The 27,931-nt window shown below is 36.3% G+C and overlaps 1 protein-coding gene across 4 annotated transcripts in view; it reads left to right on the top strand.

The window, feature by feature from the left end:
• The first annotated feature begins 1,787 nt into the window (after positions 1-1,787).
• ank3a (ankyrin 3a) overlaps positions 1,788-27,931 on the top strand; it is a 101,939-nt gene continuing 75,795 nt past the window's right edge. For 3 of the 4 annotated variants that reach the window (XM_084097519.1, XM_084097518.1, XM_084097517.1), the window contains exons 1-2: positions 1,788-2,020; positions 27,032-27,133. In XM_084097519.1, the coding sequence (XP_083953645.1) occupies positions 1,904-2,020; positions 27,032-27,133 (219 nt within the window). In that variant the 5' untranslated portion in view covers positions 1,788-1,903. Of the gene's footprint in view, positions 2,021-26,443; positions 26,880-27,031; positions 27,134-27,931 lie in introns of those variants that run through there. The other variant, XM_084097520.1, reaches the window with a different exon arrangement.

Below are 27,931 nucleotides of genomic sequence, written 5' to 3'. Positions count from 1 at the left end.
AAGATGATGGTCACAAAATGGTATAACTGATTTTCAGTTAAATATATTATCAATGAATGCCACTCAAGACTTTTATTAAATAGAAAGAGATTTATATAATTGGTCTGCACACAAATAGTATTAATCACTTTATTTAATTATTTACCAATGGTATTCATTAGCCTGGAAATCCAGACCTAAATCTAAAAGATTAATGGTCTGGCGTCGACTAATGAAAATCGCCCCGCTCGAGGGGCGGCACCAAGCATGCATTTGAAAATCTCACTGCACGCAATTGGATAACACTACGACCAATCACAACAAGCTCCATACGCTTAGCTACCAGCAGAGCTAACTGGTAGATTATACTCTTACCGTATCCGGTCGGCAAAACAGCAAAAACGGCAAAGGAACGAATCGAGCGGGTCTTCTGTTCCTATTTTAAATAAAAAGCTAAGTCTAACTTGTTCATTGTTGCGGCCAAAGCCGTTTCAAACAACTGGTGTTCATCCATAGCCATCTTGCAATGTTTACTAATGACTTCGACGTCACAGCGCTGTCGTCATCTGTTTAGCTGTTTTTCACATGCTTACATTTCATTGAAAAGAGCAATATGACCATTCTGCCTAACATTTCCTTTGGTGTTCCATGGAAGAAAAAAAGTCATAGTTTATAATGAAATGAAGGTGAGTAAATGATGACAGAATTATTATTCTTGAGTGAACTTTCCCTTAAAGACATTACCACATGTAGTTAAACAATGCATGTCATTCAATAGAGTGAAATTGATTGGCCTTTTTGGTGTTTTTTATTCTTTCCTTTTGTCACGCACACATTAAGTGCAGGGTGTTTTGTACAGGCAGTGAATGAGGCAGTCTTGGAGTTGCCGAGGACCCTGCTGCACTCAGGTGGCTGATAACGCAGGCGAAAACCAACATGGCTGCCGTCATTCCATACTCAGAATGTCAATGACATCAGAGAGAAGCCGAGAGCTGTCAACCGTGTGTGAACCACGGTTGTTTTTTTTTCACTTGTGTTCATTCATCTCTCATGTTTCCCTATGGGGAAGACACTGGGCTTTATGGCCACACCGATTTCTGCTGGCCTTAACCATGAATTCACCCCAAATCCCAAATAAATATGATCTAAATATAATGATGCATTACCAATGCACAAAATATTGTCCACATGTCTAAGTGTGTGTGCATATACAACTAGTTTAATATGCAAAAATATACCTCTTTTTCCATTTTGTGTGGGTCAACCGTTAACATAATGGGGTTGGAGTAGTAGTGGTACCCTCCCTCACATCGAATTATGTGTGTGTGTGTGTGTGTGAGCGAGAGTGATCGCACATGCATGAGCTAAATTGTGCGACACCCCTCCCCTACAACCACCATGCACACTCACACACACACGGTGCTGGTGGGGGGCTACATATATGCGCATATATTCACACTCACACACACTGATGTTGGTTGTCGCGTACACGGTTCAGGTAGGACCGTTTGGGGACGGCTGAGAAGAGAACGTGGTTTCCGTAGTAACCACCCCAGCTGCCCTCCTCCACCCCTATCTCGCTTTCTTTCTCTCCTTCAGTCGTTCACTGGTGCCTGGTGATGTTGGTGCCCCCATCCATCTCTCTTTCTCTCTCCCACCCTCTTTCTTTCTTTCTTTTGCTGTATCTTCTTCTCTCTGGATATGGTTCCTTGAACTGCCAATGATAAAGGCTGGAGGCAAGCAAACGGAGTAGTCGGTTTTTTTTTCTTTTTTTTTCTGGATGGGATCTTTCTCTTCCACTTGGAGGGATTTTTTTGGAGTATTTTAGGGAATTGGAAATCTTCTGTATTCTGGACGTTCATCTCAGTGTATTTGTGTGAGTGTGTATGTATGGTTGCTGTGGGGACGTGGCTGATGCTTGATAATGGCTCATGCAGCGTCTCAGATTAAGAAGAATAAAGATGTGGATATTAATGCATTGGAGGATGAAAAGGAAAAGAAGAGGAAGAGCAAGAAACAACTGCGGGAACAAAAGAAAAAGGTACTGGGAATACACCCGCACACATACATGTTATTACAGGGAGATTGATTGGGTTTGTGGGACGACAACATCTCGCCTGTTACTGCCAGTGAGTTTAGCGTGTGTGTGTGTGTGTGTGTGTATGTGTGAGTGTGTTAAATCTGTGCTGCAGTGCCAAGGTTACACTTAACATTTACCACTCGCCTTCACATAAACGCACACATATGTCCCATAAACAACCAGCCGTGATGTGTGTGTGTGTGTGTGTTTGTGTGTTCGTCCTCTTATGCATTCAGGTTAAAAATGAGAGCATCACACTGCAGCATGTTCTGAGAGATTTTACTGTCCTCTGAAACGTGTGTGTGTGTGTGCATGCACACAGACACTCGTGTATTATACATCACATACTGATTTATTGATGTTTGTTCTGAAGAGTGATGGAATGAAGAATGCAGATGTGAACCGTGCTAACTGTCTATCATTTCATATTATAGAGACACAACACACATACACACTGCCTATATCCACCACACCCAGACAGATCTTCTTCAGCAGTATCTCTGCGATTCCTATTTGTTGTTATGTTGCTGCTGTGTCATTTTAAACTGGAGTGTGTTTTGTGATGTGGTTTGAGACCTGAAGGATCCTTGTGTTAGCGATGAGTGGCTGCCTCCTGCCTCCTTTAACATGTGTCTTACCTGTGATCAACTCACCGAGCTATGCTCACATCTGTTGACCTTTGCTGTTTTGTGTGTGTGTGTGTGTGAGAAACAGAGTTTCACCCTCTACTAATGTACCAGAATTTGTTATACCAACAAAGCATTGAAATACTGAAACATTTAAAAGGTTTGATTCGACAATATCAATGTATTTTTTATTTAAAATTATTGTTAGACCAGTTTGTTTTATTTTATGTGAAGTATTTTTTTCTTTTGTTGGTTTAAGTTTTCATTGTCATATTTTCATAATCATTACTGACACCCTACTATTTTTTATTTTCTTACAGTATATTTTATTACTTTATTTAATTTAATTTTATCTTTTCCATTACCATTGCTATCACTATTTATTTATTTATTTATTTATTCTTTCTTTCTTTCTTTCTTTTGGTCTTTTTCTATTGATGCTTTGGCAAAATTGTATGCAAACAGCCGTGCCAATCAGATACATTGAAAGATACATTATGAGAGAAAGATAGTGTTTTATAGATAATAATACATAATAATATTGGAAAAAGGAATTTTATCTCATCTTATTTTCTAGATTTAAGAATGTATCAGGAGGTAGAGTGATGAAATGAAAGTATGAGAGAAAATAGAGGACAGTTTGTCTCTATACCTATGATTGAAAAACAGAGAGACATCATAAAGATGGATGTTAATCTGTGTCGCACTCTTGCGTAGATGAGGTAATTGCCTTGGCATTGTGGGACAGAGACACACATGTGCTTTCACACACATACACGCACACACACACACACGGCATACGCACACAAGTACATCACATGCATCTAATAGGAAAGCAATTAGGAAGTCTAGTTCTGGATGGTTATTTTGTTTGCTTGTACAATCAGGGTATCCCAGTACCTCTACTATAAAACATTCAGTGGTAATACCATGCTTTTTTGGATATGTACTATATCATGGCAATACCCAAAATTGGGAACCAAATGTGTAATGATTGAAGAATTGACCATTGAAAGACCCATTGAGCAAGCTTTAATTTTAATATTCAAGAAAATGTGTCACCCTCGATGTCTATGGTGGATGTGGCCCTGGTAATACCATGGTGTATGAATATGGTATTTCATTTAGTACAGTAGTATATATCAAAATGATTCACTTTTATTCCTCATACAGTGTGATTTTCTGTTTATTTCAGTGTTTGATTCAAACACAGCTACAGATCTCATGTTTTAAAGTGATGTCACACAATGTAGATTTCTGCATCCCAGGTTATGCTGAGGGTTGCCGTGGGAACAAGGAACATCTGTTGTGCTTTGGGAGTCAGGCTGTCTGAGTGTCACTGATCTCAGATCAGTCCACAGGGTGTTGTTGTGCCTCCCTCAGGGGTCAAAGTTGGTGTACATTTCACAAAGTGCTATAACAACTTGCATGTGCATGCCTGAATTATTATTATTTTTTATTCAGGTGTCTGTTTAGAATGACTTGAAACAATCTGTTACATGAAGGTGTCGCTGTGGTCTTAGAACTTCATCCTCCTCTTTTACACCTGGTGTAGTGTCTTCATCTTATATTACAGAAATGGACAGAGATAATGAATGTAAAATAACAGAGAGAGGTAGAGGCAGAGAGACCAGCTGATTGCCATTGGCAGAGGTCATATGAAGGTTAGATGTTATACTTGTGTGCTCCGGGACAGTGAATCCTGATATAGAACTCACTCATGAAGAAGTGAAGCTGCTGGATCCTCCAGGACATTTGAATCAAGTTTGAGCTCAATTCACTGACCAGTTGTTGATATTCACAATTGTCTTTGAGCAGATGATCATTGAGAAAAGTTCAGTTTAAGAGATGGTGCATTCCTTATGTTAGGGGAAGAACAGATACCAGAGGGCAATAGATAAAGATCATTTCTTTTTTACTTTTTTGTTTCAGCTGAAAAATATCAGCTTACAGTTCAAATCTAAAAAATATAGTTCATATAGTTCATTTACATTGCGTCTTCTTTGATTAAACTTCATAATACATGTTTTGTTATTTTTCTTAAAATCTCATATACACTGCACAGGAAAAGGAAAAAAGTTGCTGTATGGATTTTAATAAGAAAATGCTTAAGAGTCTATGATTGGATCATTATTGCTGTGTTTATTATGTTTCTAGCATGTTATATGCTGGCAACAGTTCTTCTAACAGTAATTGATGGAGTGTGTAGTTTTTCATTTCTTAAACAAAAATGTAGGCAGCTCATTTGCATTTAAAGGGACAGGCTTGTGAAAAGGGCATTATACCACCCCTTTTAAAAGTGCATACATTTTTGTTCAATGCCTGCACCCACTTTGGCTATAGGGCATCTGTGACCATTTTAAGAGAAAAAAACCTGCACAATTTTTTTTTTGTGTAGTCAAAAATAACTTATTAAATAAAATGTTTAATGCAGTCATTTTAATGCCTAAACAAATTTTGATATTATTACTTTCATTTTATATCTTTCTAACTTTATAAAGATGCCTATCATGAGATTAATCATGTTTAATTAATCAGTTAAAACAAAATCTGCATAATAGGATTATATTATTGTAAATGTATATGTGTAAAAACATAGTCAAATTTTCTTTTTACAAATTGTTTACATTTTCTGAAAAATTATCTAAACAAGTTTCTGAATCTTTTTATTAATAGTTGTTAACTGTTTTCATTGATCTCATGGCTGGAACAGACTGGGTTTTTGTGAATAGTAAAAATAATGTAAGAGTTTAATATGCATTGTGTGTGTGTGCATATATGTATATATATATATATATATGTGTGTGTGTGTGTATATATATGTGTGTATATATATATATATATATGTGTGTGTGTGTGTGTGTATATATATATATATATGTGTGTGTGTATATATATATATACATATATACATATATATATATATATATATATATATATATATATGTATATAATGTTTTGTGAAAGATTATCAAAACAATTTTATTTTATAATTAACAGCTGTTAACTGGATTTTTGGTACAGACTGGATTTTCTAATGATGCAATTAATATATATATATATTTTTTTTTTCAGTGGTAAAAACTAAATGAATGAAAAACTGCACTGGGCAGTGAGAGGTCAGAGGAGTTAAATACTTTTTTGGGGTTTGTCCCTGGTGAGTACTCATGCCCTGTGGAGCCCCTACAGCAGAATATACAGTCACGTATGTGCATGTGGCAGGACAGTGTGATGAATGAGCTTCGCTCCACTCCATTAATGAGAGAAGCCGTGTAATAGTGTCTCTCTCTCTCTCTCTCTCTCGCTCTCACACACACAAACATGAAGAAGGAATGGTGTGGGGGAGGGGAAGGGGGTGATAGAGAGCAGCGCATGAGAGAGACACACACATCGAGGGGGAGATGAAGAGGGTGATTTTGTTGGAGAGGTGGAGAAGGGCCCGTTATCCATCTATTCAGATGCTTTGTTCTTCTCTGTGATCATGTGATCATCAATTATGGCCTAGATCACTGTGTCTTTCACTCCCTCTTTCTCCCTCTCTCACGCTTTGTTACCATATATGCTTGCCTGTAAATGCAAGTGTGTTGCAGTATTCAGGCATTTCAGGATGTACTACGTCTGTCGCAGTTATAAGATTGATTTTCATTCATTTAAAGCAGATCCACATCAACAAATAACTGCATTTGTGATTGTAATTGAGAGGTGGATAATGCCAGGACTTTTTGTCTATTGTTCATTCAGTGAAACGAGTAGCAGATGTTTAAGGTGTCCAGGGTAGGAGAGAACAGGTGTAAACAAGTATATTTATGGTAATAATCGTGTGTGTGTGTGTGTGTGTGTTTGCTTACATTGTGGGTACCAAATGTATCCACAAAGATAGTAAAAATTGACTTTCCAATGAGGAAAATGGCTTAATTGCAGAAATGTTTGTGTAAGGGTAATGTCTATTGGATAGAAGTCAACAGAAACCCATGGGTCAGTGGGCTTTTATGAAAATGGGCTTTATATTTTTGTATAAAGCGATAAAAAACATATTTTACATTTGTATCACTTGATATTTCCTCGAGTGTTTGTGTTGGTCTATGAGCTGTATCAGTTGTCTGTTAAAGGTTGATACATGCTTGAGGCTCCATATAGAGCTTCAGTTCCCTCCTGAGAACACTGTGTGTCAGAGGACAGATCACACACTCATGCACAACCGTACCTCTTTACTTACAGCCACATTTCCAAAAGAGTCAAATGTAAAATACAAATGAAAATGAGAAAAAAAAAATATTGAATAGAAAACAGTTATTTTAATTTGTAATAATATATTACTGTTTTTACTGTATTTTTGATCAAATTAATGCAGTCTTTTGAATGGTAGTGTATATAAGTTAACGGATTTGACTTTTTGCGCTGTAAAAGGTTTAACTCCTAAAGAAGTGATTTGTACTTTAAAAAAATATTAAAATAATGTACATATGAGATAAGACAGTCAGTAGTCTAGAAAAAGTTTGGGAGCTGCCATGTTGAGATTAGGGATGTAACGGAATGAAAATTTCATATCACAATTATAGTGACCAAAATGATCACGATCATCAATGTTATCACGGTTTTGTTAAAAATAGATATACACTCTTAAAACATTTCAACAAGTTTTATATTTGGAAATCAACAAACAACAAATAAAATTAGCAGTTCTATGCACTTTTTTTTTAAGCATACACATTAAATGATATGACCGTCGTCAATAGCAAGTGCAACGCATTATAACAGTACACCGTGGACGCACCTCTCTTGTTTCATTAAAATGCTATTATAAATGAGGTTAGTGGATAATTCAGATAATAAATTTGGATACATTTTGTTATTTTAATGAAAATTTCCACATTGCTCTTTGTATTGTTATAAAATACATTGATGAAAAACAAATTAATGTATTTACATATACTATAAAATGAAAATACAGTTATTTTAAATGTATAGCCCAGCTTTTTCATGAGGGAACAAAATTTGATAGATGCACATCTAGCTGAGGTAAATTAAACACAATACTCACGTATCCTTGCTCGATAAAGAATGAGACAACACAACGCTGTAACAACCTTCACCACACAACGTAGTTATAGCAACCTTTTTGGCCATGTTGTTAAAACGTTATTAGAAGGTTGGGTACGTTGTGCCAACGTTCTGTGTTTGCTGGGTTTCCGTTCACTTTAACGACTTAAATATCCATTTGTACCTCACATTAAGCTATCGAATGGCTTTAGAAGTCTTGGAATATAGTGCACAAAAACTTAATGGTGCTTTACAATATTTTGTATATCTTTAGTGGGGCTTAACAATAACAGATAATAGTACATATCGGACGTCTCTGAGAAAATGCAGCCGCGGCAGGAGGATTTTTGGGGCTTTCTTGTACACAAAAACAACGTTGCATGCTGCGGCTGTCAGACTGATGCTGCCTGGACAGGATTCACCGCGAGTTTTTAAAATCGCGATAATCGAACACGGTTTCCGTGATAATTAAATTTTAAACGATAATACTAACCGCGAGGACATTTTATTGTGGTTTATTGTGAAACCGGTAAGCGTTCCATCCCTAGTTGAGATCACACTGACTAGGCAGATACTTTCTGTGTACTGTACAGTGTGTTTGTCTGGCTGCTAATGCATCCCTTTTTTTTTTTTTACAGGAACAAAAAAGTACCTATATATTGATGTATTAAAAAGCACATAAAATGCTGTTTCAGGAACTTCTTGGAACACTACTGAGTGTTGATTCAAACTATCATTGGAATCAATCACACAAACGAACAGATTCACTAAATGAGTGCTAGTCAATAGATGTTTCAGACTTTCAAATGGTGCAGAAATTCAGTCATGAGTTTTTAATTGAACAAAGTCTTTTGTTACATTATTCATAATTTAAAAGGCTGATGTGATCTTTCTTTCAAATCAAATCAAATCAAGTATATTTGTATAGCGCTTTTCACAATACAGATTGTATCAAAGCAGCTTCACAGTATTAAATTAAAATAAAATAATACAACAAGGTTTGTTTCTAGTGGAATTTATTGATTGATAGAATAAAATTAAATATCCCCAACTGAGCAAGCCAAAGGCAACAGTGGCAAGGAACCGAAAAAACTCCATCAAGTGACCTAATGGTGTCCTAAATCTCCATCAGGTGACCTAATGGAGAAAAAAAAAACCTTGGGAGAACCCAGGCTCAGTCGGGGGCCAGTTCTCCTCTGGCATTTATGAACTAGAGGCCGGATTGTAGTTTGAACTGTAAGATTAACAATATTATATGAATGCCTGGCCGAAAAGATGCGTCTTTAATCTAGTTTTAAACTGGGAGAGCGAGTCCGAGCAACGAACAGTATCAGGAAGACTATTCCAGAGTTTCGGAGCCAAATGTGAAAATGCTCTCCCTCCTTTGGTGGATCTGGATATCCTAGGTATGACCAAAAGCCTCGAATTTAGTGATCTTAAAGAGCGCGATGGATTATAGGGTGATAGAAGATCCGCTAAATAGACTGGAGCTAAGCCGTTTAGGGCTTTATAAGTCAGTAGCAATACCTTATAATTAATACGGAACTTTATAGGTAGCCAATGTAGTGATGATAAAATCGGTGTTATATGATCATATTTACTTGATCTAGTAAGAACTCTAGCAGCTACATTTTGGACTAACTGTAGCTTGTTTATTGAGGATGCAGGACAACCGGCTAATAAAGCATTACAGTAATCTAGTCTCGAGGTCATGAATGCATGAACTAACTTTTCTGCATCAGAAACTGATAGCATATTACGTAGCTTAGCTATGTTTCTAAGGTGGAAAAAGGCTGTTTTTGTAACATACGAAATTACAGGTTACAATCGAGTATAACACCCAGGTCTTTTACTGTAGAGGATAAAGTAACAGGACATCCTACGATGTCAAAGTTGTATTGTGAGAGGTTCTGTGGGCGGTTTTTTGAACCGATGATTAGTACCTCTGTCTTGTCTGGATTTAATAAAAGAAAATTACGCGTCATCCAATCTTTTATATCTTTAACACACTCTGTCAATTTGGATAATTTAGCGTTTTCATCCGGCCGTGATGAAATATATATTTGAGTGTCATCAGCATAACAATGGAAACTAATTCCATGTTTCCTTATAATATTTCCAAGTGGCATCATATATATTGAGAATAACAGAGGGCCCAACACAGATCCCTGCGGCACTCCATAGTTTACTGGAGTTATGATCGATTTTTCTCCATTTAAATAGACTAAATGGTAGCGGTCAGATAAATATGATCTAAACCAGCTTAATGCTTGTCCTTGAACACCAGTATAATTTTGTAGTCGATCTAAGAGTATTGTGTGATCTATAGTATCGAACGCAGCACTTAGATCAAGTAAAACTAGTATTGAGATACAGCCTTGGTCAGAAGCTAAAAGTAAATCATTTGTGATTTTAACGAGCGCAGTTTCAGTGCTATGATGCGGTCTGAATCCTGACTGAAACTTTTCATATCATTTTCTTGCAAGAAAGAGCCCAGTTGAGTGGACACAACTTTTTCTAGTATTTTAGACATAAATGGAAGATTTGAAATGGGTCTATAATTTGCTAGATTATGCGGGTCTAATTGTGGTTTCTTAATGAGAGGTTTTATAACTGCCAGTTTAAATGTTTTTGGAATATGACCTACAGATAAAGATGAGTTAATAATATTGAGGAGAGGCTCTTCCACTATAGGTAACACTTCTTTCAGTAGTTTAGTTGGTATAAGATCTAATAAACATGTTGTTGTTTTAGATGAAGTGATAAGTTTATTTAACTCTTTTTGTTCTATAGTTGTAAAGCACTGTAATTGTTCTTGCATCGTGATAATTGAGGCTGAATTATAAGGCGCGATTGAGGATTGAACGTTTACAATTGTGGTTCTGATGTTTTCTATTTTCTCAGTGAAGAAGTTAATGAAATCATTACTACTAAACTGTAACGGGATATTTTGTTCGGGTGACGTCTGTTTATTTGTTAGTCTAGCCACGGTGTTAAATAAAAACCTAGGATTGTTTTGGTTATTTTCTATTAGTTTGCGGAGGTGCTCAGCCCTGGCCGCTTTTAGGGCCTTTTTATAACGTGACATACTGTCTTTCCACGCGATTCTAAAGACCTCTAAATTAGTTTGTTTCCATTTACGCTCTAAATTACGGGTTTCTCTCTTTAGAACATGCAAACTTTCTTTCTTTCTTTCTTTCTTTCTTTCTTTCTTTCTTTCTTTGTGACACATTATTCAGGAAATTCCCACATTTCCATTTTCGAATTATATCCAGCTACTGTTAATTCTTATGTCATGTTCAATATAGATCATATTAAGGGTGTATGACATGAAGGTGTGTGTCTGTGAGTGAGTGAGTGAGTGATTTCTTAAAAGATGTGTGCTTGTGAGAATCATGTGATCAGAAATTAGGTTGCCCTTCTCACAGTATATTATAGCTTCTTCTTAGTCAGCAACACCATGAAAGTCTCCCTGTGTGAGTGAGCGTTTGTATTTGAGTAGTCAACATGCTTACACAACATGTTTGCAAATGAGTTCACTGCTAACCTTAGAAATATGTTCTTCAGTTTATATGTCTGTAGGGTTGGAGTACCTTTGTATGTATACTAACACTCCATGTTATGTTAATGATCTGTCTGCTTTCTTTAGTATACGTACAGTACCATTCAAAAGTTAAGGGTTGGTTTTGAAAGAAGTATTTTATGCTCAACAAGGCTGCATTTATTTAATCAAAAATACAGTAAAAACAGTAATATTGTGTAAAATAATAGAATTGAACATTTCTGTTTTCTATAATATATAATTATATATTATAGAAATATATAATATAATCTATAATATATGCTCAAGGAACATTTCTTATAATTATGGTCTACAATTTTTTAGAAGTCGTCTGCTTTAGAGATAAAATGTGTTATTTATTGTGTATTTTGTTGTGCTGAATATGACAGTTAAAACAACTGAATGGCTACTGTTTCCAAGATATTTAAGTTTTTGCATTTTAAGCCTGTGTATTGTGTAGATATTACTTTTCACCTGTCCTGTTTGTGTAACACTTTAAAAACCAGTAAAATGGTAATATTTATCAAATTTATTATGAAACAAAAGGCAAAAAACTGGCTTGTCTCTTGTACTCATTAAATGGAGCATCTCCTGTCACTGTCCAGCAATAGTCTGCAAGCATTGATGGGCTCCATTTGCTCCGTTTGAAGTTATCTGCACTGCTCATATAAGTATGAGGCATCTCTGCTCACTGGCTATACAGAAATGTCCCTTTGCAAAATCAAAGCCCTGCAGAGTTTAGCTTTAACCCAAATTAAAAACACCTGAACAAGCTCATCAAGTCCTTCAGGTTTATTTGAAAACTACATGTATGTGTGTTGGAGCAGGTTGGAACTAAACTCTGCAGGGCTGCACTGTAAAAAATAAAAACAGAAAATGTACTGGTAATTTTCTACCAGGATATTATCCAGTTATGGAATTTTCTGGTAATCCTTAAAACACAACCCTAATGTAAAGCATAATTCAAAATACAGGTAAAACACCTGTAAAATACCAATACGGAAAATTCCTTCATATTTATACAGTACATTGTGCCCTATTTTATGGATTTTTTTTGTTTTTTTTTTACAGTGTGTGGCCCTCTAGGAATTGCTTTTTGCACCCCTGCTGTATGATTTGATATAGGGCATTGTGTTCAACAGATTGATGTAAGCTTGGTTATGATTGATCATCCATGACTTATAGGAATATTATGATACAATTCATATCATGTTTGAGGCAATACCAGCTAAAAATAAAAGCAAGTAGCCTACTGTCCAAACTAGGGGTGGGAATCTTTACGCACCTCATGATCCAAATACGATTCCGATTCTGGGAAACACGATCCGATACCAAAACGATTCTTGATCTACTTTTTACCGACTTGAAAATCATAAAATCATATCTTTTTAAATTATTATTATTATTTTTTTAAGTACTTAATTTTAAAAATTACAAATTTAAACATTTGTTTGTTAAAAATAACTAATATACTTCAAAACATACATTTTTGCGTTCTTTTCTACTTTTCTTGATACTTTTCTACTTCTTTCTCTGTGACGCATTATTCAGGAAATTCCCACATTTCCATTTTGGAATTATATCCAGCTACTGTTAATTCTTATGTCATGTTCAATATAGATCATAATAAGGGTGTATGACAAATTTAAACATTTGTTTGTTAAAAATAACTAATATAGGCTACTTCAAAACATAAATTGGACATATTTGACTGGATCTATGAATAAATCTATGAATAATTCTTTGTTCCTCTTAATTATTTACTACTTGCTTTTAAGTCATTTCTGGTTTAAATTGAGATCCCTTCCCTTATTACTCACTTTTCCTCCGCCATTCAGTCAAGGGTCTTATATACTGACCCAATAGCAACAATCAACCATTTAAAGCATAATTTTCATTCTCAGTGACCAAGACATACTAAAGTTTGACTACATTTCAGCATTTTGGCTGTAGACCAGTGTTATATACCAATGTTTAAAACTGTTGTGCTGCTTACATTTTTTTGCATTTTTTTTTCAGGATTCTTCAGGGAATAAAAAGTTTAAAGTACAGCATTTATTTGAAATAGAAATCAATTTCTTTCAAAAAATCATGACAGATTGTTTCTGTAAATATTTCTCTTGCTCTTTCTGTCCATCTTATTGTGTTCATTCTCTCTGCACTGTAATTCTTTTTAGAACACTTTTGCTTCTATCCTGTAAATGCCAGTCAAAGGTACTCTGTCTGATAATGGTCTATTACCCAGCAGCTCTCTATTGATCGTGTTCAGAGTGTTGTTATATCAGCTCTGGTACATTCTCAGGGCAGCAGCCAGACTGTCTGCCCTTATAAAACTCCTTTACTGTAAACTCAACAGAGATGCGTGTCTCTTTGAAAGGTTATATATCTTTTTAAAGTTTTATGATGAGCTGGCAGGTCCTCATAGCTTTAAGTTGTTTGATATAACTTGGGAATGTCAATATAACAAGTTCTGGTTTGGTTTGAATTTAAACAATTTAGGTAACACTTAACAAGAATGTCTAATTTGTTCATAAAAATGCAATTGTTCATTGTTTATTCATGCTATTTCAAAGTTATCAAAGTTGTTTCACGAGCTCCGCGGTAGACTTCTACTTGACAGTCAAAGCATCATTACGTCATGAAAGCGTGGACTCGGAATGGTTTTCGTGAGAAATTTCTTACAAACTCCACTTTCCCATGCGTGTCTCGTCATATCCGTAAAATGAGAAAAGTTTCTCCGGCTACTTTGGCGCGTGTGTGGTGTGGGAGTGCCATAGGTTTATTGTTACAACGTCTGAAAAAGGTTGACATGTAGCACATTACTTCTCAAACCTCAGGGGAATCACTTGCTTAAAAAAAAAAAGCCAAACAGAGGAGAGTCTGTTGGCAAAAAGAGAACGTGACAGAGTTCGTAATAAAACGAGAATAAACATTGGCTTGGCATGTCAGAGATGGCAAGAACTGAGGGATTTGAAATGTTTAGAAGCGACGCAGAGATGGCGTTTTTATTATTCAGCAGGTGAGTAAGGTATTTTACTGAACAGATAAATTGCCATATGTAGCATTCTAACAGAGTTCATTGTTAAGCATTATCTATTGTGAAGGGTCATTTCATTATGGGTTGTTGAAGCGCTGTGCTGGAATTTATTTTCCAGAGAGATTAATGCATATAAGTACCATCTTCAGGTAATCAGCTTGAGATCCTTTCCATCTAAACTGGTTATCTCTTAAAGGCGGAGTATGTAAGTTTCGCCGCTAGAGGTCGCTTATTCAAAACAAAATGAGCATGGAATCATGGGAGTTGTCGTCTTCACCTCCACAGCCGATGGAAAGCAATCTGAAGGGACTCAGTGAGCTAATGTATTAAAGTTTTATTAACGTTATTGTGTGGTATGAAGCAAAGTGTTCGTTCAATGGCTGCTATGAGACGCTTGTTGCACATTGTGGTAAGCCTGATCAATTTCTGATTATGCTATATTAGCCACTTCACGAAGTTGTGTTGTCTCTGAGGCACGGTACAAGCATGTTATTCGCTGTAAATCAAGAAAAGGAGAGATTCAAACAATAAGACTAACAGGATTGTGCTATATAACAATGATTCATTTTCTGTCAATAAAACATATAATATTAAAGCATCTTTGGTGTTTCCATGGTTTCTATGGAAGTAAAACTGGAAATCAAGGGTAGCGTGGATATGGCGTCATTGACAGGCGACGCAATGACTTGGGCTGTTACACTGGTTAAAATAGCTGATTTCTCTGGATTTAAACATTGTTGGAAACATTTAAGATAATGCAAGTACACTAGTCAACAAAATATATAGCACTGTTTTAGTGGTTTTTGGATATTTTAATCCAACAATCTTACATATTGTGCCTTTAAAGGAACACTCCACCGTTTTTTGAAATAGGGGTTATTCACCTTCTTTCCTACATTTAGATAGGTGGGCAAATGCATTTTTGTCTCAGTGCATGCATTGTTTTAGTTTGACAGGGTTGGCGTTAGCTTAGCTTAGCATAATGAATGGAATCCTTTGTTGCCAGCTAGCATGTCCTGAGTAAAAGTGATATAAAAAATAAAAAAACCCACCTAATTACTTGTGGCCTGCGTATTCACAACGAGTACAAATAGCGATGCAGATTAACACTAGGCGATTTCCTAGGCAGATATTGACTTATATATTAAGGACTATATTAGGGGGAAGCACAGGCGAAGCACTGCTACTTGGGCGTGATATCTCTGCGCCCAAGTAGCAGTGCTTCGCCTGTGCTTCCCCCTAATATAGTCCCAAGTCAATATCTGCATAGGAAATCACCTAGTGTTAATCTGCATCGCTATTTGTACTCGTTGTGAATAAGCAGGCCACAATAAGTAATGGTAAGGGTAAGTAAGGTTTTTTTTTTTTTTTTATATCACTTTTACTCAGGACATGCTAGCTGGCAACAAAGGATTCCATTCATTGTGCTAAGCTAAGCTAGTGCCGACCCTGTCAAACTAAAACAATGCATGCACTGAGACAAAAATGCATTTGCCCACCTATCTAAATGTAGGAAAGAAGGTGAATAAGCCCTATTTCAAAAAACGGTGGAGTGTTCCTTTAAGCCTAGTAGTGAATGTTTTATGAGCAGTAGGATAATCTCTCTCTCTCTCTCTCTCTCTCTCTCTCTCTCTCTCTCTCTCTCTCTCTCTCTCTCTCTCTCTCTCTCTCTCTCTCTCTTAGTTATGAGAATGAACCAAAACAATATACAACAAAAACAATGTTCTTCCGCAAAATGCATGCAGTTTTGTTTTTTAACCGCTAAAGGGAGCAAAAGTTACATAGTGTACCTTTAATAAATGGTATCTTTATTGTAAAGTGTTTCCACAATTTAATAATTTTAATTGATGATTTTATATATATAGAAAATATAGATATATATAGATCTGCATCATCTCTTGCATGCAATAATTTAGACTTGTCCCTCAGTTCATTAACACAAAGGAAAAATGTGTGTCATTCAATTCAGGTTTTACAGAACGACCATTAGCTTAAGGAGGAAAGCGAGTGACTGATGCAATATCTTGGCTCATGGTCTTCAAACAGCATGTGTGTACATTTGAGATATTTTGAGGTGTGTGTGTGTATGTGTTTGAGGGCACGGGGGGGAGTAATACAGGCAGATGGCCTTTCCCTCCTCTCTCATCTGCTACAGTCTGGGTGCCAGATAATATCTCACACACACACACTTCTAAATGGAGGAGTGTGTGACAGTCATTCATCGAGCATGTGCACAGATTTGATCCTGTATTCTGCATTAGAATATGTTAGAAACGGAGCATGTGGTTACTTATCTTTAAGTAAAGGGCATGAAACATTTATATCTCAAGGTTCTCATGGATTTCTGTCATAGCATTTGGTTAAATCCTGGCACACAAACATACTCTGATTCAGCTGAACATTTTTATTTTTTTATTTTTGTCTGGTTGGGGCTAGGTTTTACTTGGCATCAGTCATTACTCCAGTCTTCAGTAACACATGATCCTTAAGAAATCATTTTAATATACAGAAACTTTTCTAATCATTATCAATTTTGAAAAGTATTTTTGTGGAAACCGCAATTCATTTTGTTCAGGATTCTTCGGTGAATAGAAAATTTAGAAACAGAAAAAACAGAATTTATTTGATGTTATGAATTCTGTCAGTTTATTTGATCAATTAAAAGCATCTGCTGAAAAAAGTATTTCTTCTTTTTGCAATCATTTTTTATGTTTGTTTCGTATACAGTACTCCCTGTGGAATATTACTGTGAGCATTCAATCATGGCTATTGAATGTTGTACAGTGTTTCTGGATTTTTTGTGACACTTAGGACAGTTTGTCTCTCAGTAGAAGACTTGCAGAAGTTTCACACACTCTCTTGCTCTCTCATTCTCACTTGCATCCTCCATCTCTTATTGTCTCACTAATTCACAAAAGATTAAATACACCCACATTACATTACGGCCATGGTCTTGTCAACACTTCCTTTATTACTTTTCTTTAATCCAGATTTACAGTGTTTCATAGCATGATATCTCAAGATACTTGTAAGCCTGTGGAGCCTTTTTACCTCCATACTTTTTGTGTCTTCGCTGCTCACTCAGTTAGCCTCTCTCTTTTCTCTCTGTCCTAATGACGGGGGTTGGGATTATCCTTCTCACCTGACTTTAAATTCCCAGTGTAATTATAATCCATGAATCCAGCTAATCTCAGTCCCACAGCTGGATGGACATCTCCAGTCCTCCTCAACACTTGTTGGGATGGCACTGAAAATTACACTCTGTATGTATTATTAAGAATATCTGTAATGTATGATCTATATAGCATACCACTAAAGCAATTATAATTAATTCCAGATGAAGTATAAATTAAATATCTATATAAAAAAAACCCTAATAGAACCAGACTATTATTAATTATGTGGCAGTGGTAATGTTTGTGTTTTGGATAGCTGTTGAGTTTAGAAAGTATAGACTATTCTAGACAATATTTTCTGAACACAATTACAACAGACTTAAGTAAGAAAGATGTGTGCATGTGTACAATATTGCATCCCACATCTGCAGGCTGTCTGCACCTGGGTGCTGAGGCCACACACACACACACTTTTTCAGAAAATTAGTTTAACATTTTACTTCTCACTGTGTGTGTGTGTGTGTCAGATATGGTTTTATGGAGGATGGTTGGGGTCTGTAATGATAAATTCCTTGTAGAAGCATGATTCTGGGTCACACGCTGCTGTTCTGCCTCCAGAGACCCACAGACACACACACTCGCAAGTTCATGCATGCCGGCACACATTAACTGCTGCCCCTCAGAGAGAACAGGAGAGAGTTTAAAGCACTTCCAGCTGCCCGAACTCACATGAACTATTCAGTACATCTCTGATTGACTCATTAATTGACTGATTTGTTGATTGGCTGATTGCAGACATGCTAAATTAGTTCATTAATAATAATAATAATAATCATTAATAATAATAATAATTATAATAATATTGTAAATTGACAATACATAATCTGTGGAGGTTATATAAATCTTATTATTATTATCAGCAAGTGTCATAAATTGTGCGTTTCTGTCACGATATATCAGTTGTGTTTGTTAGTTTAGTTTTCATGGACTTTTAGTTTGTTCTCATTCATCACATGTGTTCCTTTGTTTGAGTTTTCCCGCCACTCATCTGTTTCCATGGACACTAATCCACCTCATCACAGCTGTTCGTTGTTTAGTTCATCTCCATGTATAGTTCCTCATTTTCACTCAGTGTTGGTCTGGTCTACGTTTAAGTTAGCGTGTGTAGTTGCGTCAGTCTGAACATTATGTGAATTACTTTGTGGATTTTTATTAAAGTCTGTGTTTTGAATCATCATCATCGTTGTCGTCGTCGTCACTGTCGTTATCGTCTTTGTGTATTTCTGCACCCTTGCTGACAGCTGCCAGGCTTAAAGTAAACCTGAACTGTCATTTGTAACCTTTTTTATTTTGGTTATTTTACATAATTGTGACAATTCTGACTTTTTTTCCTTGCAATTCCGAGTTTATACCTCACAATTCTGAGAAGAAAAATCTGAATTGTAAGATTTAAACTCGATATTCTGCCTTTTTTCCCCTCAGAATTGCGACTTTATATCCAGCGATTGACTTTTCTTTTCTTTTTTTAGTTGTGATATAAACTCACATATGAACTTATGAGATATGAACTCACAATTGTGAGAAAAAAGTCAGAATTATGCGATTTTGCCCCCTATGAACTGCATATGTGAATATTATGTAGACCTATTGTTTACATCAAATTCATGCATTAATAGAAGGGTAATCGTCACAGGTTTCATCAGTCCAGTCTATCTATTTAATGGCTTGCAACCATAAACGTCTGCATTTAGCTTCAGATGGCGTCTTTTTGACGATGGTATGCTGTAAAAATGAAGACCTTTTTTCTGCATTCCGATTCTGACATCCAAAGACATTTTTTCTCTTATTCTGTGCATCTTGCCCTTTGTCCTCCCATTGTTACCATTTCCGCAACCACGATACGCACGTAGCTGTAAGTGATGTAGATGTGCTCCCAAATGGTATATTTTTCTTATGTTTGATTTAAGATTACGCTGATTTGTTTGGAATAACTTGTTCTGATTAATCATTCACAATACGACCTGTACCATGCATTAGGAAAGTAAATAGGGTCAATAGGGTTTTGATTTCATGTGTACTTTAACATTTTGCCATTTCAAATGTAACAAACAGGACAATAGATGTGATTGTCTATCTGTTTCTGTTAGGTAGAGTCAGTAGTATTGAATCTCTCCACTAGGGTCCAGTGTGAGTCTGGATATCAGGCACATTCTGGTGATGTCATCTGTGCCTGACATAGACCTTTCCCTGCCATGCCTCTGCTTTACATGTAAGAAGATTGTTGCAGACGGGCATTACATTTCACATTTTCAGCAAACACAGTGGACACTCACAAACAACATCAGCACTAATAACAAACAGACATCCAGACACAGTACTGACAGCCTGACACATCACAAACTGAGTGAAAATGCATACTTAAATATTGTATTGCTACATCCAGTCTGTGTTGGCATTTCGTCGTGTAGGAGCGAAGCTCATTTATCTTTCTAGAATGTATAATGATGCCCTATTTCTGAAAGTGTGGAAATCCTCCAGTGCCCATGGGTTTAAAGCAGGTGTAGCCCTTGTGAATACCTCTGTGTCTGACTGTATTTGAGAGAGAGAATGATGACTCTCATACACTCTCCGTGATTGGCTGATGAGGTGGAGGTCATTGAGGGAAACCATCACCACGGTTACCGAACATCTTGAGCTCCTTCAGATCACATTCTCTTTCCCCTCCTCCTCTGTTGCCATAGCAACGCCACCATCCCAGAACGAGGAGACCTGTGATGCACCCCAAAGCATCATGGGATGCCTCTCTGCATAATCAAAGTGTGTGTGTGTGTGTGTGTGTGTGTGTGTGTGTGTGTGTGAATGCCTGTATGTTCAGGTGCATGTCTACTGTATGTCTACATGTTTTACAGAGAGAATTCCATGAAACATCATGTCTACTGTATGTGCATGTCTACTGTATGTCTACATGTTTTACAGAAAGAATTCCATGAAACATGAAGCAATAGCGTGCATAAATAATCACTGCAAAAAAAAAAAGAAAAGTGTTGCAGATGTGGTGTGTAACAGGAAATATGTCTAAAGAGTATTTGAGGGGTTTACAGAAGTAGTTATTAAATGTCCACAAAGCCTTTCAAAAGCATGTCCATGTTTCACACCCAAAATCAAAAGAAAAGAACAAGAAATATATTTTTTTGCATAACATGATGTATGTTTTTAGTACTATTAAGATTTTTAGTTTTCAGATTATAAATCTAATTTTCATTACTCTAATGCAAAATCATTTTATTAATATAAATAATAAATAGATCACTAAAATATTTATATTATAAAATTGATAAATAAATACAGTAAAAACAGTAATACTGTGAAATATTATTACAATTTAAAATAACTCTTTTCTATTTGAAGATATTTTAAAATGTATATTTGTTTTTATATTTGTTCAATTAAATAAATATATTTTTTTAATTAATACTATTATTTAAATTTGCATTTAAAATATCCATACATCATGGTAGCATTTCTTATATATTAATTTATGCTATTTCTTTGTACAATTTTTTAATTATCATTGAGAATGTTTTTATGAGATTCACCTTAAAAAAAAAAAGTTTGTTGTTAAAATAATTCACTACTATTTTTAAATATATAAATATAATATATATAATAAAAATCTCTTGATGCAAGCTTTACAATTTATGTGGTTAAATCTCAATAATGAACAAATGCAAGAGTAAAATAATTTTTTGTTGTAAAATCAAATTGTCAATGCCGGTTAGCTCTCCATATGTTCACACAGTATGTGTCTGTCTAACACACAGCTCTAGGCCACTCCCCTTTTCCATAAACACATACTGATAATACACGGAAAATAACAAACACCCAACGGTACATTCAACAGAACAGTATATTCAAACAGACACTAAGATACACACAGTGCAAGCACAGTATGTAAACAACACTGTATAATGTGTGACACGCTTCATCCCTTTGTCAGAGGTACAGCTGGGGTGCGTGTTTACATGATGGTGCGGTGGCCCTAATACTGGGGGGAAATGCCCCCTAATCCTTTTTTAAGCTGCACCATGAACCCAGCATTCAGCCTAATAGACCGACCCCCAGCAGTCCTAAACACACGCTCTTTTTATTCAAAAAGAGAGTAGATAAGCATTCAGACAATACAAACCAGGCACATAAGGGTTTGCAGGGAGGGGGAGACTTGCAGAATGGAGGGAAAGGGAGTCTGCCATAGTCCTATTTGCAAATGCATTAGAATCAGCTGCTATATTTGGACCCCCTTAACACCTCATATCACTATTCAAAAGACCCCCACCCTCTGTGTTCTGTGTGTATGACAGAAAAAGATAGAGAGAGAATCAGAGAGGTAGTGGGAAAGCACATAAAACATGATATTTTGTCTGAGTTGAATGAAGATTGGAGCTGGTGCCCATTGGATAAATAGAAAGAGGGAGATCGTTTTGGACAGGATTGTGAACAGTCAAAGAAAACCCGAGAAGTCGATTTTCTTTGACGCAGAAGGAGAGGTCAAGTTGTAAAAGAGAAAGGAAGAACAGAGAAGGTTGGATTCAAAGTGACTTTGTATTTATTTGACTGTAGTTCTGGAGAGCTTTGTATCCTTGAATCCGTACCCACACACACGTCAGGTGGAAGTGTGTCTTTGAGCATCCTGCTGCCAGGGCATTTTTTACACGTCACATGACTGAATGGCACCTTGCTGGCCGCAGAGCTAAAGAAGTAAGTGATCGGGTTTCTGTGGGACTGCAGGAAAAATGGCGGTGGAAGAGGCTGCTGACTATTTTTCCTCCGTAAGTACTCTACAAATATGACTGGGAATGGTTGGGAAGTGTGTGTTGTTTTTAAATAGGTCTGTTGGGAATGGTTGGGAAAATGTAAGATTTGTTGGTTGGGGATGCTTGGGTCATTGTGTAAGAGACCCTGAAATGCTCTTGCTCTCTATCTGCTACACCTTGAGTCAGATTTTGTTTTACAAACATTTTATTAACATATTTCTTGAATACACGATATATTTGACACCTTTGGTCATTTTAAACTCTCTGCTAGACTCTCTGCAGTTTAAATGGCGCAAAGTCTGCTCTATTGGTCTTGCTGGGCTCAGATTTCCAGATTTTGTTTGCAGAATCCTGCAGAGCTGAATGTCCTCACAGATATTAGAGAATAACTGTTTGTTTGGAGAGTGGCTCTGTTATCACATGCAAAAATAATATCTGCTTCATGTTTGTTAGTGTTAGTGTCGACATTCATGTTGGTCAGGCGCTCCAACTCTACCTTTGCTCTAGTGCTTTTTTACTGACCTTGATGCGTGTGTGCATGCATGGTAATATAAGCAGAGTGATTGCCGTGCTCACTACTGTTCTAGACCACTTTATCTATGTAATTTACCTAACAAAGCTTTATACTGTACATTCATGACTGAATGATTCTACCTCTTTAAGCTGTTGTGACTGTGGGTCTTCAGTTTTATTGTGATGCTGAGGTTGGAAAGACATTGCAGTCCTGGATTTGGATCTATCTATCTATCTGTCTGTCTATCTGTCGGTCGGTCGGTCATATTGGCCATTAATAAGATTTAGATCTCCATCTACTTCAGCAGTAATGATACATTATGTCAAATATTTAACTCTTCAAGTTACTATTTCTTCCCCTTTAAGAGTCGCTGTGTGCATGTAATGATAGTTTTTTAAACAAAGTAGTTGTATAGATTTTTGATATTGACTGTTATTTGTTATCAGCCATAATATGAAAATTATTATTGACTTGGTATCGGTTTCTACATCGGTGCATCTGTACTTATAAACTTATAGTATATATGGTGAATATTTAGATTTTAAATTAAGAACAATGGATATGAATCAGTCACCAGTTGGTTTTAGGTATGTTTTAAAAATGCTTGAAGTGCGAATCAAAACGGACAGGCTAAAAAAAGGAATGGAGGAGGGATTTTAAAACTAAACAATACTGGACAGCTTCACTTGTGGCCATTATGCCCAACCCAGATGGTCTAAACTGACCAACACCTTTGCAAAACCAACCACAACTGGTCCAATCCAACTGTAAATCACAACATGTTTTGCATTGTTTGACTGTAGCTGCATGTACTGATGCTGATGTTGTCTGTTCAAAGGACAGGCTTGTGTGTGTGTGTGTGTGTAGTCACCCTGTCTGCAGCCACACTGACGGGTAGCTTTGTTTTTTGCCAATCATGCAGTATTCGAGCTCACTGCTTATCTAGGAACTGAAGAGACACTGGGACAGAGAGGCAGAGACTGGGGTATTATTGGGTCAACTATTTAAATGCTCTCTTTCTCTTATTCTTTTATGAACAACAGCTGTACGGACATTACCATTTTGTTTTCATAAGCAGTGTCACATTATTTTAATCAGCTATGACCTTTTCTCTTCTTTCCTGTCCTCCTTTCAGTCCAGTATCTCTGATGTTTTAATAACAGCTGTACCCTAGAGAATGTCTTATGTAAGATGTGTCTTATTGGTCACTGGGTGTGTGTTTGTGTGTCCGAAACTGTGTGTATGAGGTAGCACAGAGCGTTTCCACTGTACCGTGTGTGTACTGTACATGCATAAAGTGTTCACAGGATTTCCCACAATGAAATATTGATGCTTACTATTTTAAAACAGAGAGGCCTTTCACATTGAGATGAATTATACAACGGGAGCATTTATAATGATTCAGAGCTCGACACTTGACACACAGGTTGCTAACACCAGTGTCACATGGAAATGTTTATTTATTTTTAATTTTGGTGTTGGGGGAAGTATATCAAAAACTGATCTTTGGTAAGTGCTCCATGTATGTGCATTACATTACAGTATAAACACCAAGAAACTGTAACATCAACCTGTAAATATAAAGATTTTTTTTAGCATTTACAGAAAGCTACTTGTAAGACATGGCACCAGTTTTTCAAAGCGTAATCTTCCATGAAAGCGTAAACTTGTGCGTGTGTCAACAGTAGGACAGGACTTTTGTATTTTGGAGTTTGCATTCAGTTATACATTTTTAGCTAGTTTCTCACAACCTCCCACTGTTTTACTTACTGAGAAAATATTTATCCTCTGTGGTGACTGAAGTATGTATGGGTTTGTGTAATACTAAAGTGACACAAAAGATGAAGGATCTGTTCTGATGGAGATAAATGTCTGAATGCTGTGGAAATTACCAAGGTCGAGTAAAGAGTGTGTTCATGTTACGAGTGTTAAGGTTATGTAAAGATTAGAGTCAAATGTTTTATGGATGTTGTTGGTGTTCTGTGATGCTACTTTGTAGGTTGTATATGAATGTTTACATGTTTGTGCATTGTGTAAATGGCTGAAGATAGACTATGTTGTGTACTGTTAATTTTCCTGTGTGTCCTTTATTGTAATGCAACAGACTTAAGCACTGGTTAGCAGGTTCGGCATTAGTTTACGCTTCAAAGTCTAAAGTTTAGGGTCAGTGCGATTCTTTTTTTTCTTTTCTTTTTTTCTTTTTGACAAGAGATTAATACTTTTAATCAAGGATACATTAAATGTATCAAAAGTGACAGTAAAATTATTTGTAACATTACTGAAAAAAATCACAATTTTAACAGAAATATTAAGCAGCACAACTGTTTTCAACAGATAATAATAAATGTTTCTTGAGCAGCAAATCAGCATAATAGAATGATTTCTGAAGGGTCATGTGACACTGAAGACTAGAGTAATGATGCTGAAAATTCAGCTTTGCCATTACAAAAATAAATTACATTTTAAAACATTCAAATAAAAAACAGTTGTTTTATATTGTAGTAATAGTGCAACAGAATGTATTTTCAAGTGTGACAGTAACAATATTACTGTTATTACTGTATTTTTGATCAAATAAAAGCAGCTTTGGTGAGCATAAAATACTTCTTTCAAAAACATAAAAAAAGTCTTACGACCCCAAATGTTTGAACTTGTCACTGAGCAGCTTTTTTATCCAAAGCTTTTATTAAACTTATAGTACAGAGAATCCCATCGGAGTAATGAAGGGTTAAGAGTCTTGCTCAAGGTCACTGTGATAACAGGACAGGAGGTCCTTCTTATTCAATGGCAACTCGTTCCTCGGATTGACCCAAAAACACATATATTAGAAAGTCAGATCTTATCCAATAGGACACCAGCACTCACATTATGTTCTTTGTGACTATATATATATAGTGGGTGTGGATGGGTGTTATTTTCCCAGACAGAATCCTCCAGGGAAGGAGTTATGGGTGACAAACTGGAAAAACTCATTAACTCAGAGATAAGAGGTGAAATCACAAAAAAGACCGCCACACACATAAAATGTCCTTTCTCTCAGTCTTTTTTATTGTGTATGTGTGGGGCAGAATTAGTTTACCGTAAGCATTACCCTCTGAGCAAAGGCATCTCTTGCATGTGATTTTAATCCATCATTTCATACGGCACAGACTGTAAGTGTCTGATGATACAAGCACACACACACACACAGGAAATGGAGGTTCTCCCAGCAGAATAGGTCGAATAAATGGCTAGCTAATGAGCTTAGAGTTCATTATGAACTGTGCATCTCACAAAAGAACACTGTTACAAAAACACATCTGTCATTTTCTGTGCAATATGTTGAGAGTTTTTGTCACTAGATGAATGTGCATAAATGATCATTTATCTCTGTGATATGCCAGCATGGCCTCTTCTTGTCAAACTCATATGAGTTACTTTTGGAAAGTGAACCTTTCTTTCCAGACCTTCTTGCCAACACACACACACACACATTGATGGTAGATATGGGGAGGAGTTTGTCCTGGGTTTAGTTAGAACTAAATATAGCTGCTCATTTAGAGGAATTCCCCATGTGAGTGTGTCTCTGAGATAAGCCTGTCATATTCTTTATAAAAAAGAATGCGTGCTTATGTGTGAGTGAGGTAAACTCTACTGAAATTTTGCTGTGTGTCCTCTTCTGTCAACAGCAGTGTCCCTGAATCAAACTGAGGCTGACAAAAGAAGACACATTCACGAGGCACACGCATGCAAACACATCGTGTTTTCTCGCCAAATCATGCTCTCTTCCTCATATACGCCTGAGAAGAGAGCTAATGCTGAGTGAGAGACTGAAAGATCAGAGGGAGAGTGGGCGGAAACCTGTGTCAGAATAATAGCTGTTATTTAGTGTTCTGTTCCGTATCCGTTGATGAGAGACCAGAGCTGTTTTTGGCTGGATTTTCAACTGGAACGCTGGGATATCAGCTCTGCGATTGACTGCCAATGGTTCTAGGTGTTCGGTGAAACTTTGATCCTCTGTCACGCTACAATCGTAGCTTCTCTGTAGGACGTTGACTTGTAAACAAAAGCTGATGTTTCCCTGGATGTGTGTATGTGTGTTTGTGGAGACAAATGGCACCGAGTAAAGATGGAGGTGGTATGAATTATTTTAATTTCATTGCATTTCAATGAGCTGAAAGCTGTAAATATGTTTGGTTTGTTCATTTGACCTCAGTTGCCCTGGATTTGACCTTTAACCCTGTCATCAGAATAATAAACTTCTGCATTTTCTCTCATCACTTGCAGCCGGACAGCAATGCCAGTTACCTGCGGGCAGCGAGGGCAGGGAACCTTGAGAAGGTCCTTGACTACCTGAAGACTGGTGTCGACATCAACATCTGTAATCAGGTATGAATTATTTCTGTCTCTATATGACAGGATGTAACAATATCGTTATCATGACTAAGAATGATGATAGTAAATTGTCAAATTTCCAGTGTGACAAAATGTTATTTCCATAAGTGCTGTTTTGTGATGCTGTTGGATGTTTGTACTGTACATTTTTACTGTTAGAATACACAGATGGTGTTCTTTATGTCTATATGACGTAGATATTTTTGAACATTTTTATTACATTTTTTGGGAAGAAATTAATATTTTTATTCAGCAATGATGCATTAAATTGATAAAGCGTTAAGCAGTGTAGACATTTATAATGCTACAAAAGATTTCTGTTTCAAATAAATGCTGTTCTTTCTATTCATAAAATAATCCAGAAGATAATGTACAGTATCACAGTTTTCCACAAAAATATTAAGAAGCACAAATGTTTTCAACATTGATAATAATAAATGTTTATTGAGCACCAAATCAGCTTATTAGAATGATTTCTGAAGGATCATGTGACTGAAGACTGGAGTACTTGCAATATTTTACAATATTACTCTTTCTACTGATTTTTTTTTTTTGTATCAAATAAGTGCAGCCTTGTTTAGCATAAGAGACTTCTTTCAAAAACATAAAACAAACACATTTTTAAATTTGGTGATATGAAGGATCTGAAAACAGAAAACTTTATGGATTTTTAGGATTTGTGAGTCAAAGAAATCAGTCTTTCTGATTCCCTCACAACATTTTGCTTAGAGATCACTTAAGGAAAATGTCACAGCTTGATCTATATATAGATATAGATATATACAGTATATA

Source organism: Abramis brama (genome assembly GCF_963993115.1).
Source record: "Abramis brama genome assembly, chromosome: 21".
Lineage (NCBI taxonomy): Eukaryota > Metazoa > Chordata > Actinopteri > Cypriniformes > Leuciscidae > Abramis > Abramis brama.
The sequence above is the reverse complement of the archived record's forward strand: the minus strand, read 5'-3'. Positions and strand labels throughout refer to the sequence as shown.